Source organism: Mycetomoellerius zeteki, unplaced genomic scaffold (assembly GCF_001594055.1).
Source record: "Mycetomoellerius zeteki isolate Tzet28-1 unplaced genomic scaffold, Tzet1.0 scaffold25, whole genome shotgun sequence".
Lineage (NCBI taxonomy): Eukaryota > Metazoa > Arthropoda > Insecta > Hymenoptera > Formicidae > Mycetomoellerius > Mycetomoellerius zeteki.
The window spans coordinates 2966089-2981294 of NW_017257227.1; the positions used below are offsets into that span (position 1 = coordinate 2966089).

At 34.3% G+C, this 15206-nt stretch overlaps 1 protein-coding gene across 1 annotated transcript in view; it reads left to right on the top strand.

Moving 5' to 3' along the window:
- Positions 1 to 15206, top strand: part of Fife (regulating synaptic membrane exocytosis protein fife) — a 162505-nt gene that overhangs the window by 139963 nt on the left and 7336 nt on the right. The window contains exons 16-19 of the mRNA XM_018449833.1: positions 7848 to 8026; positions 8351 to 8566; positions 9115 to 9443; positions 11381 to 11566. Of these exons, the coding sequence (XP_018305335.1) occupies positions 7848 to 8026; positions 8351 to 8566; positions 9115 to 9443; positions 11381 to 11566 (910 nt within the window). The remainder of the gene's footprint in view (positions 1 to 7847; positions 8027 to 8350; positions 8567 to 9114; positions 9444 to 11380; positions 11567 to 15206) is intronic.

A 15206-nucleotide genomic window follows, 5' to 3' on the forward strand; every position in this document is an offset into this window, starting at 1 on the left:
TTTTCATTCAACAAATCACTTCAACAAATATACAAGAATTATTAAGTGATTCTTAACAAATACTTTAATATCTTTAGAAAATAATATTAAAACAAAGAATTTTTAGAAAATATTATAAGATTGTGTATTTAAAAAAATGTTTCCATTTTTTTGAAAAAAAAATGTGCAGGACACGAATGGCCTAATCATTTGTATTAAAGATTACTGGACAGTTTAATACTGAAAATTATTCATCCATTTCGAACGATTCAATAATACATGCCGAATAATAATGCTTTTAATATATTCAAAGTAAGTAAATTAATTACTACCTTCCGGTACTTTTCCGCTGAGAGACGCACTTGATTGCGATCGTACTCCAATGATCCAGTGGATGGATCGAACGATTATCCGTGAACAGAATAACAGATTTGAAACTTGCAACACTCTATCCGCATACGAAATCAGTTTAGATCCGGCGAAAAAAAATGCGGAAACATACACCGATCGCGACCGCGACTCGTCCACTCGCCGGCGTTACGTGAACTGATCTATCGAACTTCAAACAGTTCAAATTGGACCAATGACGATCGTCGTTTCAACTCGGCGCGTCATATACGGTGCGCGATTTGTCTCTGGGATGTTGAAAGATTGCGTTGATGACGTCGAAACGATTAGATTATAATAAAGGATCAAACTGCTGAGTTTAGATGTCCTTCGTCGGTGATAAAAATATGTCGAAATAATAATATGAAATATCGATCACGTAACTGTTTTCTTTGACGCGTTTTTTACACGAAAAAGTGACGAACTTCACGCAGGTCTACGTTATTCAGTACGTTTTGTAGGAAGCGTGATATTCTTGTTATCTGTTGTGTGTGAATTCTAAAAATATCTTTGGAAGTTGCTTTTGAAATTATATCCAAATTTTTTCTATGCGAAGAAATTTAATTTGTTATCATTAATTTTTTAAACATATATTTCAGTTGAAAAATAACGAATTTCACGCAGGTGACTATGTTTCTCAATACGTTTTGTAGAAAGAGTGATACTCGATCTTGTTGTCTTTCATTTACGTGAATTCTAAAAATGCTTTCAGAAATTACTTTTAACAATCATATTCAAATTTTCTCCATACGAATAAATTTTATTCGTTATCAATAATTTTTAAAATATATTTTAATTGAAAAATGAACGCATTTCACGCAGACTGTTTCTCAATACGTTTTGTAATACTTTTGTTGTCTTTCGTTTATTAAATGAATTCTAAAAATGTCTTCGAATCACTTTCGAAAATCACATTCAAAATTTTCTCGTACGAAAGAATTTTACGATTTTTTTCTTACACACATACATATTTTTGTTGAAAAATGAATTTTACGTGGGCAACTGTGTTATTCAATACGTTTTGCAGGAAGAATAATATTCTTGCTGCCCTTCATGTAAATTTTTAATACCTAAAATGTGGTCGAAAGTTGCGCTAAATTTTCTCTCTCTCTCTCTCTCTCTCTTTTTTCTTTCCTTCTCTCATATTTCATTAATTTTACATCTAATCTCTACTACGTACATTTATAAAATACAGAAACGGAAGAGGAAATTTATACGGAATAGTGAAACCGCGTAAAAATATCTGATATCGCGGTTTCCGGAATTAACAGAGTTCATTGACGATCGGGACAGTTCGACGAGAGTGCGGTTTTATCGCCATGTAAGGAAATACAAATCCACGTATTGTACACCAAAAGTTTTCTCCCTGTTCGCGTCCAGTACGTCTCGTTGGAATTCGCGAGAGCAACAAGACGAATATATGGACGGTGCCTCTAACATGTGTACCACCATTACTTTTCTTAGAGCTCGCGTGTGTGTAAAGACCGATACATCTTCGTCGTCCGTTGTTGCAGCGTCGATTCTAAACGCCTCTAGCGAGAGTAATGACATGAGTCAGAAACTTTGTTAAACGTAGAGAGATAAAAAAAAAAACAAATTTAATCTTACCGAGGCAGAATAATTTCTGCAATCTGTTGTTTAATTAAGCGATGTAATAAAATTAGTATACTATGTCTCTATGTGAAAAATATAATAGGTAATCGCATAAATTTTATAACTATTAATAACGTTCAGTATTCTTAGGGCTAACAAGTACGGGATCTATCGACTTTTTTCAGCGCGAGCTCTACGATTACAACACTCATCGATTTTTGTACATCATATACTTTGTAAATAGACTTGAAGTTTATGAAGTTAATCGTAACTTTCTAAAAGATATATTTACGTATTTATCATTTTTAATTTACATTTTTTAATGAAGCGAAATAAATTCAAAATCAAGAGAGCTCCCTCGCGCTTGAAAATCACGTAAAATCATCGTGCTGTCTTTGAGTCTCTTTCCAAAGTATTTAAAAATGATAAAATTGGATGATACAGTGATGTTCGCGGATATTCTCCGGGATTCTCTAGTGACGTATGCGGTGGCGCAAATGGAAAGGAAAAAAAAAAAAAAGAAAGACAGCGCGAGCGTGCCCGTCGCTTTCGTGAGAGAGAACGAATGTCACGCTTTTCACTTTTCGCTTCACGTCAGAGTGGCAAGAAAGACGTGCTGTACAATAAACCCGCGACGTGCAAAACAAGATTCGAGAAAAACGCGCAGCGCAAAAAACGAAAGTGTCAGTTGGGGCGAGTTGTGTCGTTGCTGTTCTCCTTTCTTTGCTTCATTGCTGGTCTCGCGCGGAATAAAATCGCCTGGAAGCGATCCGTCGCGAAGCGCTCGAATGTCGAATTTCTCACATTGACTCCGTACCGGCGACTTTTATTTTCGACAACTTGAAAGGAATGGAATAGTGTCGAGCGAGACTTACCTGTGTCAACATGTCGTGTATATTAATATCGGAAACTCAAACGTTTTTGTAACGCTTGTTAAAACGATATTGTTCTCACTGGAATATTGCAGTCGACGTGTTCAAAGTTTGAATACTTTCAAGTTCAAAGCATCCATCGAATGCGTGTACATACGAAACGATATTATTAAATGTAGCGTTTTATCGCTTATTTATTTCATATGTTTCCTTTTTATTTACGATTTTCGAAATAAATACACGCTCGATAAAGGAAGAGTGCTAGTTTGCAAATAATGCAAGCCGCATTTACGATAATGTTTCAAAGAGGTTCGCTTTATAGAAAATTACGTTACATTTCTCTCTATAAATTACTAATAAATACGTATATACACACATATATGTGCGATACGCTCTTTAATTTCTCCCGACGAAGCTGCTGGACACTGTTCCAGATTCTCTCGGTATAATTTAAAGCCTGGATTCTCTCGCGATGAGAGGCTCGTTCTCTCCTCGTTCGTGAAAAGAGCGGTCTCAAAGCTGAATGGAAAGGAGAAACGGCGGAAATGCTAAAGGAGATTCTCGCGGAGAAGCTCGACTATATGCATACACGGAGGCTGTGGCACTCGATCTTTCTTTACGTAACTTACTCTGCCAGAGAAAGATCATATATATGTATAAATGTATATCCATCTTCGTCCCCCCCCCTCCCCGTTGTCTGACTCTCTACCGTTTCTTTCTCCTTTATCACATTTTTGCACAGCTCCTTCTCTTTTACGTTAGATACACCTCGCTCAGTTGATGTCTCGTCCCTTCTATTTTCACTGTTTCTCTCTTTTATCCCTCCTCCTCTTTCTATCTTCGCCTCTAACTCTAATTCTTCTCATCCCGATGTACGATGGACTTACACGAGACTCCTCTCTGGATCTCTATACACTCTGCTCTTTGCTCTACGTTACTTTAAGTAAATCCGTTACTTCCACCCATACGAATGTACATACTCGATGTCATCTACGTTTCTTTATATTATACATATATATATATATACATGCATATACGCAATTGTATGTCTCCCTGTATATACCCGCTGACAAAAGTTAACCGCACCGTGTAAAGACATAAAGATAGATCTATAATGATCAGAGAATAAAAAAAAAAGCAATAGATCCGCTGAGACGAAAGAGAAATGAAAAAGACGAAATGTAAGTTGTCCATGTTGAGCAAGTTTAGCATATTGGCCCTCCACGCTACTCTCTCCCAACTGGCACGAATTCTAGTTGTACGCTAGCGTTTTTTTCCTCCTTGGCGGCTCGTTTCTCACCCTTCTCTTTCTTTCTTTCTTTCTTTCTCTCTTCCACATCTCTCCGTACATCTGTGGCTGTCTCGTTGTTTAGCTGAGTGATATTTCAGTTTCTAGATCGTACTACCAACTTCTCGCTCCACGTACACACACATATGTATGGCTCTCTTTCTTTTTCTCTTTTCTTTCTTCCCTATCTGTCAGCTATCCTTAATTTTGGTTGCGAGCGCAGACACACGAACACCAAACTCGTCCTGAGTGATGCACAAATGCCAAACGTCCGAGCGCATTGTCATCTTTGCGAGAGATATCACTAGTGGCACGCTCACAATTGTGATGCTGCGGCTATACAATCAACGCCAATGTGATCGACAATTCAATATTCCCATCGATACGCAACGCGCTCGGCGAACACGCGGTAAATAAACGAGTATTCAACGGCTCCGTCCGTTCGACTTTTTTACCTTCACGGGTGCTTGAATGCGAGCGTTTTTATCCAATGTTCGACGACGTGACGAAGCCGATAATCTTTAACGGTAACGACGAACAAGCGCACGGATCGCTCGGATGGAAACGCGGGCGTTTGGTTGTTGTCACATTCACGCTTTTCCCTGGTATATATAATATCTGTACGGATATAGGAAGTACGTGCACAAGCGCAGATTTAATGGACGAACTTCCATCGAATACATCGAATGAATTTTCCCGAGAGAGGGAGATGATGTTGTGAAAACGTGTCATAATGTGTGTTGGCCGATTATTATACTGGGGAAATGCGCGCTTTGGAAACAACCGTAGACTGACATTGTATAATACATCAACGCTTGTCGCAGCGGCTCTTCTTCGGCTTCAAAAGAATTTCTACACGTGTGATCGTAAAATGAAATGATGCACATCGATGCACGTGAAAAACGCTTGATAAACGTTGAAAATAAAATGTTACGAATAATGAATAATATTAGCAATAATTAATCGTTTAATTTTGTCTGAATTTATAATTAATGTACATCGTTTAAAAAATATTTTATAAACAATTCACGTAACTTGTAGAAACGTTACAAAAACAGATTAATCTTCTAAGAGGATAATGTTCTTTAAATATTTGATTTGATTTTCATTAATTTCAACGATGCTTACTAAGCGACAAAACTTGCACGCGACAATCCTATTTTAACATATAAAACTATTATATGAAAAGATAATGAGAAATGATAGTAAAGTTGGGGGTTAGATTTTTTTCGCTGTGATTTCTTCCCAGAATCTCATTGTCATCTTCATTAAAATTCATTTTTCACTTCCTATTTTAAATCAGGATAAAAAGATTTTCTCACCCGCTCTTTTATTCGCGATAACTTTCCTGCCCCCATTACTGAGATCGCACCTGTTAACAGAGATTGTTCGTAAAAATAATCTTCAAGGATAATCCCATTCGTCTTCTAATCATTAATTATCTTTTCATATTATATTCTCCATTTTTCATTTTAAATGATATAGTTAAAAAAGTATATTATAATGATTATACACATTTAATAAATATTATAAATTTTTCATATAAATATTGAAAAATTCAATAATAATAGATTTTTTAAATTTTGAACTCTATTCGCCTAATTCGGCTGTAACTGTTTACGTAGCTTTTATAAAACTTTGTTTTTTAATTTATTATAAATAGTTAAAAAATTAGTACTATATTTTTCAGACTAGTTCTTGTAAATAATTACCTTATCTAAACTATGTTACCTTAAAATATAATTTTGAAATTAGCATACCATTCAAAAGTTTAGCCGTAAAATTACCTCACTGCATCAAATTTCAGTTTCGAAATTAGGATATTAGGTTCGTATTTATATATCACAAATTCATATCATGTTTCCGTGAAACATTAGTTACATTAGAATTATAATATCGAATGGTTTCACTTTTCATTTGGATAAAACAGTAACATGATCAATTTTCTGCAACAAGTTCTTTTGAAAAAATGCCCAAACGTATGAAAAATTTCTTTGAATCGTTAAAACACTTAATCGAAGTAAATTATGCATAATGGATATATTATTTTTAGTATGCATTGTATATGATTTATTGCAGCCGAAGAAGCGCATAGCGACGGTACACACTTGTTTGCTTGCGTAGAAAGAAACCTTTTCAGTAAATAAGTATGTAAATATGTAAATACGTAGGAAACAGCTTACAGTTCGGGAAAACCGTACGTAAAAAGAGAAAGAGTGATGGACGATTTATGTTTTTTCGTGATAATAAAAGGCTTGGACACGCGGAAAGGCATGCGAAGCTGGAATGCAGAGAAGATGTGTGAAGCGATGTCATGGAAACATCGGAAGGGAATACAAGGAGAGGCGAAGAAGACCGAAAGGAAAATATATAAATCGTCGATCGTGACGAAAAAAAAGAGATGAACGAAAATTAACGAAAGCTATTTTTAAACGAACGTTTTTCTTGACTGTTTTGCACGTACAAGGTTATAATCCAAGCATCAAGAAGACACATCCAACGTATGTCTTCTTGATGCTTTCGAAGATAAAAATATCAAATAATTATTTGTTTTAATAAATAAGTAGATTTATGCCATTTTTCTATTAGTTCTTTCAGATAATTTATTGTTATTCATATAAGTAAACAATAGAAAGAATTGTGTTCACATATTGCAATATTATAAAGTTATTTAATTTATTATTTCAATATTATTTTAAAATTAGTAATTTTTCATGAAATACGAACTATATTAAAAATTACGAAAGTCCGAAGATCCGTAAATATAAAGGTTAAAAATTTTTAGTTTTTGTGCGTAAAGATCTAAGAATTAAAAATTTTTATCTTTCTCAAAGATGCCTAAAAAGTTTTAAAATTATAGAAACTATATATTTTCAAATATCTTAAGATTTCCAACGTTAATTTTTTGAACGAGAATTTTCATAATTTTACTTCTAGAAATTTTTTTCAATAATTTTGCGATATAAAAATTATATAATTATATTTTTAAAAATCTATAAATCTTGTAAAAAAAAACTGTATAAATTTATCATTTATAATATCAGATTTTGATCTTAATTGAAAGACTTGAATTATTAATTAAAAATCAGAATTAATTAGAAAAATTATTGGCCCGAATAACTAGTTTGAAAGGGTTAAATAAAAATTAAATGCAAGCAAAGTAGATCGGCATCGGTACTTTTCTAGGGATTACACCTCTGTACATACACGATTACACACCCATAGTTGCTATATATGTATGGTCTGCGACATAGAATGGGTCTTGACACGAATAAAATTAAACCTCGAGGACTGCTCTTAGTTAGCTCACATTTTTCTTCTTCGTTTTATCTTTTCAACAAAACTCCGCGAAACCGCTTCTGCATGCAAAATTAACTCTGCTTCGGTCTCCTTAACAACCGCGAGTGGAGCACGAAGTTCCGTTAAAAAATCCTTCAATGTATTTTTGCGGAGAGTTTAGATATCTTTAGCTAGATACTTTTACCAGTATTACTTCTATAAAATGGTCAGTGGTTTTGTTTAATTTCAATACTTATTTGTAGATCCAGCAAAAGCTGCTTTCAATAACTCTCCGCTGTCAATATTCTATTATTATATTTTACATTTTAGAAATTACACTTAAATTGGGAAAAACAAGGAACATTCGTTACCACCCGCAGGTTCAGAAACTTTTAACTCTTCGGATTAAGATACGTTAGAAACTTTAAAACTGGTTCCCTATCTTTTAGGAACAAATAGCGAAGGAGAGGCAGGTGACCGGTCGAATACAAATCCAGGTTTCGTACGAGGCGGAACGCAAAGAATTGGTTGTTTCGGTTTTTATGGCCGACGACTTATGTGCGCGAGAAGACACCGGATTCGGCACCTTGCCGGAGGCTTTCGCTAAACTTATTCTTGCTCCTCCATCGTAAGTCCATGGACATCTCATAAATTCTTGGAGCGAATGTATCCAATAATCTTTCGCGAAATCGATTTTTGACCGTATAAAATTTACAATACGAAACGAAATAAAAATCGTAGATTATTAATACTAAAAAAAAATTACACGAAGTTGTACATGACAGATTGATTAATATTTAAGAAAAGTTCCACGTAAGCGCGATTAACGTATTTACTATGTAATTGCTTTTCCAAGAACTTTATCGGATTAATTTTTTTTACTTATCTTTTATTTGCTCTATACTTCGATGCTTAAAATGAATGATTGATTAATCACTTGCGACCTTCACAGCGGCGAAGCAACTCCGCTGAAAACTATTGTAGCTGAGCCGACCCAGAAACCTATCTGGAACGCTACATTGTTCTTTACTGGAGTTGATGGCGAGAGCCTGATGGAACGTGCGATCGAGGTGACTCTCTGGGATTACTGTCCCGATGGCGATAATGTATTTCTTGGCGAGTGCACTGTCGATGTTCAGCGAGCACTTGAAAATGATAGAGCGGTTTGGTAAGTGCGTTTCTCAAAGGAGATTAAAGAATTTAAATAACTGCAATAGTCATGATTTAGCACATGTATTTAATATTCACAATAAAATAGTCTACGGATTTTGCCAGCTATTGCTATAACTGCTATAATATTTAAAATTTTTTATAAATTGAATAAGATTTAATAAGATTAAGCATTTTAAAAAATAATTTTTAATTATTATCAATTGCATTATAAATGTATCAAATATTAATGTGCGAAATGTTTGTTTTTCACAAATAATTTTCACAAATAATAAATATACGTAGAAAAATCCATAAACTAATTGACGTCGCGAGTTATATTTCAAGCAGAACAAGTCAAAAATGACATTAAGATGAATTATTGCTGATTGAAAAATAACTTTGTATCCATTTTGATGTCATTTTGATGTCATGATAATTTTTATTCTGCTTGAAATACTAATCAAATTGATGATTAAGAACAACTGCAAAAAATTAACGTTCCGTTATCGTTATGTATACGTTAACGTTCATATTATATGTCGAAGTATCGTTATAAAATGTCAGGTATCGATTGGAAGATCCACGTGGACTTCGAACTGGCAAATCGCCGTATTGCTCTCCGCGCGGATCAGTATCAATGGAAGTCGCCCAGAGACTGTTTAGGAAGGAGCTGCGGGATCGAAGCTACAGCGATGATACGCAGAGTGATAGCGGTAGCCCGGAGTTCTGCTTCCTGCATCCAGACCATGCTTGGCACGCCAATTCCAGACGCGGTTCCAGCCAGTCCGAGCAACTCGAGGTTGAGCCCTACGAGCTCAGCCGGGATTATAGCAGATCCCTGCCGGGTAGCCGCAGAAGCAGCTTCCAAAGTCAGGGCGGCACCGATAGTAAACGTAAGTGTCACGAAAAGATTTGGCACGGTCCAACTTCTCTTTCGAAGAAATTGCTAGTAGGAACGTAACGTTGCGTTAGTAAGAGGATCTTCTTTAAGTAATTTCGATCAGTCTCTTGACTGAGAGAAGTTAATACGAGGCTTAATTGCGAGCGTATTTAATATTGTAGTAGTCGGAAGGATAAAATTTTAATTATGACGAAATGATATTAAATTCATATTAAACTTCTTCATCAAGAAGCTTAAGACAAATTTTAATTTTTAATTTTACATTATCTAATAATTATTAATATGTAATTATTATCAAACTTAAGAGATATAATAGAGGAAAAGATATTAGACAAATATTTTTATTATTAATTTGAAATTTAAATCACTGGTAGTAATTATATCTGGTAATAAATTACTCTTATATAGTGTTTTTCATGTATTTCGAAACACATTTAGTAAGATTTCGAAACACGCATTTAGTAAGAAAGAGTAGAAGAATTGCGAACAGGTAAACGCAAACAATATTATTGTAGCATATTGAAAACTCACTTCTCATATCCAGTGATAGTCTGATATACGTTTACTGCCGTAATACACGATCATAGAACGTATATGTTTAAAATAAATATAGTTACATATTTTTGAGTAATGTAAGAGGGAGTGGGAGAGAAATTGTGAATATAAGAAAAGTTAAATAAAGCCGACAATTATTTATCAATTATAGAAGTGTTTATTTATGGGATATTAGCTTTAAAGTACAATGCTTAATTTGCGTAATATTAATATATAATCAATAATAATATAATTTTAAACAAAAACAAATACCGACTCGGTATTGCCTCGTGTGACGACGAGTAAAACAAATGCTCCAAATGGCAAAGATTTTGCTTTTTGTTTAAAATTATATAGTTTATATTAGTAATATATGAATGTTAATTATTGTAATTTAAAATCAAATAACAGGAGTATCTCTTTTAAATAAACTTTTATAATTGATAAATAATTGTCGATTTTATTTAATTCTTTTAGGTGTTTGTAGTTCGCCCACTACATAAAGGAAAGAAAATAGAACGTTAGAACCTCGGAAATACAGATTCTGAAAGAATTTCTTGTCAGAATTTTCAATATCATTCGGATACTCGACCCAATAAACCGTGTTCCGCTTTTCGTTGCAAGCTAGCTATCTCCACAAGTAAATTCACTCTTTTCTTCTTTTTCAAAGATGATAACGATAAAGTGGGACTATCTGTGATGCTATTGTTGGGTAGCCTCGAGTGCTGCTTGGAAGCACTTGGCACGCTTAAGTAACAGCTTCCTCGATTATCGCTATTCGATTACGTCACTTCAGCTAGAAAATGTCCATGTAAACGTTGTAAACAACAAAAATCGATGTATCGCGCAGCAAAAAATAGCAAGCATCAAAGAAGCATTAAAAAAAACAGGATGTCATAGAGAATGACACAACATTCTTTTGTTTTAATGAAGACCATAAATATATAAGATATGTAACAATTTACAATCTAATTAATAATTATTAACAGTTGTAAACTTTCAGAGTGAAATGTGTACGTTAAAATTAAATTTCGTTCCGCAAAGCATGGATAAAAGACTGTTATCAATTTTCGGTCTCACTAATGTGTATAATTTTTATAATTGTATTTATTGGCGAATTCGATTGGAAGCACTAGGGCATATTAAACTCATTGTACACTGATTTAATTTGAGTATAAAAATGAAATGCAAATATTTCGAATTATGAAATACATATTTTACCTAATTAGTACAATAAAATGTATTAAGTATTTCACGATTTAATCAATTTCTACGTTTATTTATAAACATATGTTTACATTATTTTGTGTACGACGGCTTTAATGTGCATCAGTGCGCACTGAGTGCGTCCAATCGAATTCGCTATATAATTCCTATTACTTATATTTATCCCAGGCGGAAGCATGGGTGAAGCCGATATGCCTGCTATAGTGAACTACAATCGCGATCGGCGGCGAAGTTCGTTCACCAGACCGATGAGGGATCCCGAGGAGATCCTGGAAGGTCTGCGAGCGTTGAAGGCAAATAAGGGTGAACTCAGCAGGACCATGAGTCTCTCCAGTGACAAGAGACGCGGCAGCCGTGAGTATAAATATTTTCCTTGCTTCTTTTGGCCATCATTTCGCTCGTTCGTTCGTCCGTCGTCCGTCTGTTTGTTTGCCTTTTGTACCTTTCCATTTGTCTCACCCCCACAACCATTTTTACTGTATTTTACGATACACTTTTTCTCTTTTTCTGTCTTTCTCTATTTTGTCACCGTTGTTTAACATCTCGATGGTAACCATTACCGTCATCATCACCGTCTGATTAGATTACGGGACTCATTAATAAACGTCATACTCGTGCATCCTGGTGTATGTAAGTGTGTGAGTGTGTGGGTGTACATTGTGTCTGGATGTTCATGCACCGTCTCACATGTGATTGTCTGACCATACTCGTTAAGTGTGTGCATTACACAAGTCACCTGCCTGTCTCTTTTTCTCTATTAATGTTGGTTTTCCTTCCTACACATTTTATCTTCAATTTTTAGAAAACAATTTTTATAAAATCAAATTTCACACACTTATTCATCATATTTTCTAAAAAAAATATCCTTATCTCCATATTAATTGTAAAGCAAGAGATTTCTAAAAAAAATTTAGAAATTTTTGTTAAATAGTAGAAGTGTTGATTAAAAATTAAATATCATATTTTCTACATTTTTCATTAAGAAAAGATTCTATTTAAACGTAAGTCTTTTAACTCATACAATAACTTGATAAAACCTTTGAAGTAAAAACTTTTTGATAAAATTCTAGCAACACACATTTCTTATTTTTACTCTTGCATTTATAGTATTTGACACGAAAAAAGCAAGACACTTTCACAATAATTATTTTTTTGATGTATAACTTTAGTACTATAGAGAATAATTTTCTTAATTCTTAAATTTTTTGAAATTATAGTACTATAAAATTAATCAATAATCTGCAGTTTTTTTTATAAAATTTGATTTAGCAATCACCGAATCATTCAGTGTAGCCCTTATATATATAATTTATGTTTAGCCATATCGTATGACTCTTTTGTAGAATTATAGAAACTCTTCTTTCTAATTTTTCAACATTTTTATATTCGAATGTCGATGCAATTATTATTTATTTGTCTCGCACTATCACGTATCGATCCCGCGCGGTTTGACTGAGCGAACGATCTTGATATGCAGAGGAATTTCTCGTTTGTCAAAAACCGTTTTTGTCCGAATTTATGGAAACTAAATCGGACAGATCAAAGCGGGAATAGCCCGACCTGGAAAGGATTTTGATGAGACTTCGGGATACGATCGACTTTTATTATAGATTTTCATGTTTAATGTCGACCATGACGATGACCGCCTTTGACACTCGCCTTTCGTATTACATCCTCAATTGTGCCTCGTTGCTTATCTCATCGTTCATATTCTCGATGTTTGATTCGGCGTTTACTTCGTTCTTGGATTGGACTGAAAATCTCCATCGAGCTTTCGCCAAAAGACGTCACACCGGATCATCGAGCTGCGCGGAATTGATTCGTCGGCATCGGAATGGAATTGAGCAAGAATCAAAAGTAGAAAGCGTCTTGAGTCCATCGTGCAGCTTAAACAAATTCATCGTGCAACACATTTCCGCTTGGATCTGCGAAATTTCAAGCTTCGCTCGTCAATCATCCTCCGCTTTTTCGTCTCGAGGAGTCATCGTCCCGGTCGACGGAAATAATGTGGTTCTACCAAGCATAAAACCACCACGTTCATTTCGCCTTTGTGTCTGTCTCTCGCTCTGCTTGTGTTCCACGAAGAGGTCGATGTACTCCATCAAAACCAGCAAAAGATAACATGACCTGTACTCTCTCTCCTCATCTGTATTTGCGATCGCTGTTGCGCGCCGCTGTTGCCTGTTGCTGATTGCTCTCGTGTCGTCTCACAGCCTCACATTAATGATTCGAATCCCTGCTCCCGTTGTGCCTCAGGCTTTTACGAAGCGAGAAACAATATTACCGCCGCCACTGCCGTCGTCAATGTGACCACAATAGCGGATGACATAATTCGCTGTTGTGCTTCTGTGCCGTTGCACGCACGTGTGTGACTTTACGCGCCGCGACCTTCCGCTCTCTGTTGCTCTCTTTCTTTCTATCTCTGTCTGTTCTTATGCTGTTTAGCCTCTCATTCATTCCTCCGAATATTGTTTGCCGCATTGACACCAAGTGTGCCATAAGCGATGCTGTCATCGTTCTGTCAGCAAGATTATCGTTTCTTCGTCTTTCAGGCTTAATGGTCGCTTTAGCTGGCGGCTTCTGGCAAGTGTTAAACGTACGAAATCAATTGCGCGATGATAATATGTTAATTAATAATTTAGTTTCTTGATAGCTTTTTACATTTTACATTTTTTAATAGTCATAAAAATTGTTTATGCAGGGTGTCCCATTTTAATGTCCCACCCCAAATAACTTTTTTATTTTTGATTTTAGAAAAAAATGTTTCAGATAAAAGTTATGGCTTTGAGGGGGACATAAGGTGGTGTAACTTTTAGTAAAATTCATTTTAACGTAAAAATGAAAATAAGATGTACAACTTCCAATGGCCTTGATTTTAATAAATGTTATCCAGTTCATGATCTTAAACAACATTTAAGAGGTTTTAACTGTCGGTTGGACACCTTGGATAATGCTAAATGCCGGAGGTATTGTAACTTTCAAGCATCATAACTAAAAAAGTACTTGATGAAAAAATATTTTATTATAGTGTTTTGGAAAGCTCTTGAGGTAAGCTACAAGACTATCCAATGAAAAGTAGGGGTTTCTATTTAAGAAATTGAAGGTGATCTTCACGTGACCTTCAAGCAACTATTCAAGGTCAAACTAATGACACCACCTTACGTCTCCCTCAAAGCCATATAACTTTTGTCTAAAACATTTTTTTCTAAGATAAAATAAAAAAGTTATTTAGGGGAAGACATTAAAATAGGACACCCGGTATAGCGTTCAAGAAAATGATGATCGGAGTAGCAATGTTTAGTGGCAATATTGTAATCAGTGCTTTTTGTATATTAATGTAATGAATGTAATCTAATTTTCATAATCATTGCGATATTATATTGAACACTATATTAAAGTGACTAACCATCCAAAATTAAGAGAGGCAATCCCAAATTTTAACTCTTTTGTCCCGAGTTAAAGACATGGTTATGAATTGTCGTTCTTTTAAATGTGAAAATGATAAATGTGAAATAATAAGTAAAACTAATAAGTACGAAATATAATTTTTAATTAACTTGTGAAGAATTTTATGATTTTTTAATTTTGAAACCCAGATTATTCATAAAATACATTCAGTAGAAAAGTACAATTTTAAAAAATAAAATGTGATCAACTTGATGTAATTTTTATCTCACTTTAATCTCATGGGATATTATATATTAAGTATCATTAGTTACAAATGTAATATAATATTGTTTAGGTGTTTTATTAACAATTGTTAAAAAAATATTTACCTATTAAATTTTAATTACGATAATTAATATTGAATTTTTAAAAAATGTTTCTCTTTCTCTTCTAAAAGAGTTGGTCACTTTATAGTACATTCCATTCCGCTAAAGTATATATTAATTTTTGAACATATGAAAAGAAGTTTATTTTCTAATTTGACACTAATAGAATTCACAAAGTCGATGACATTTTTCCGCGATATAGACTTAATTAGTCCGACAGG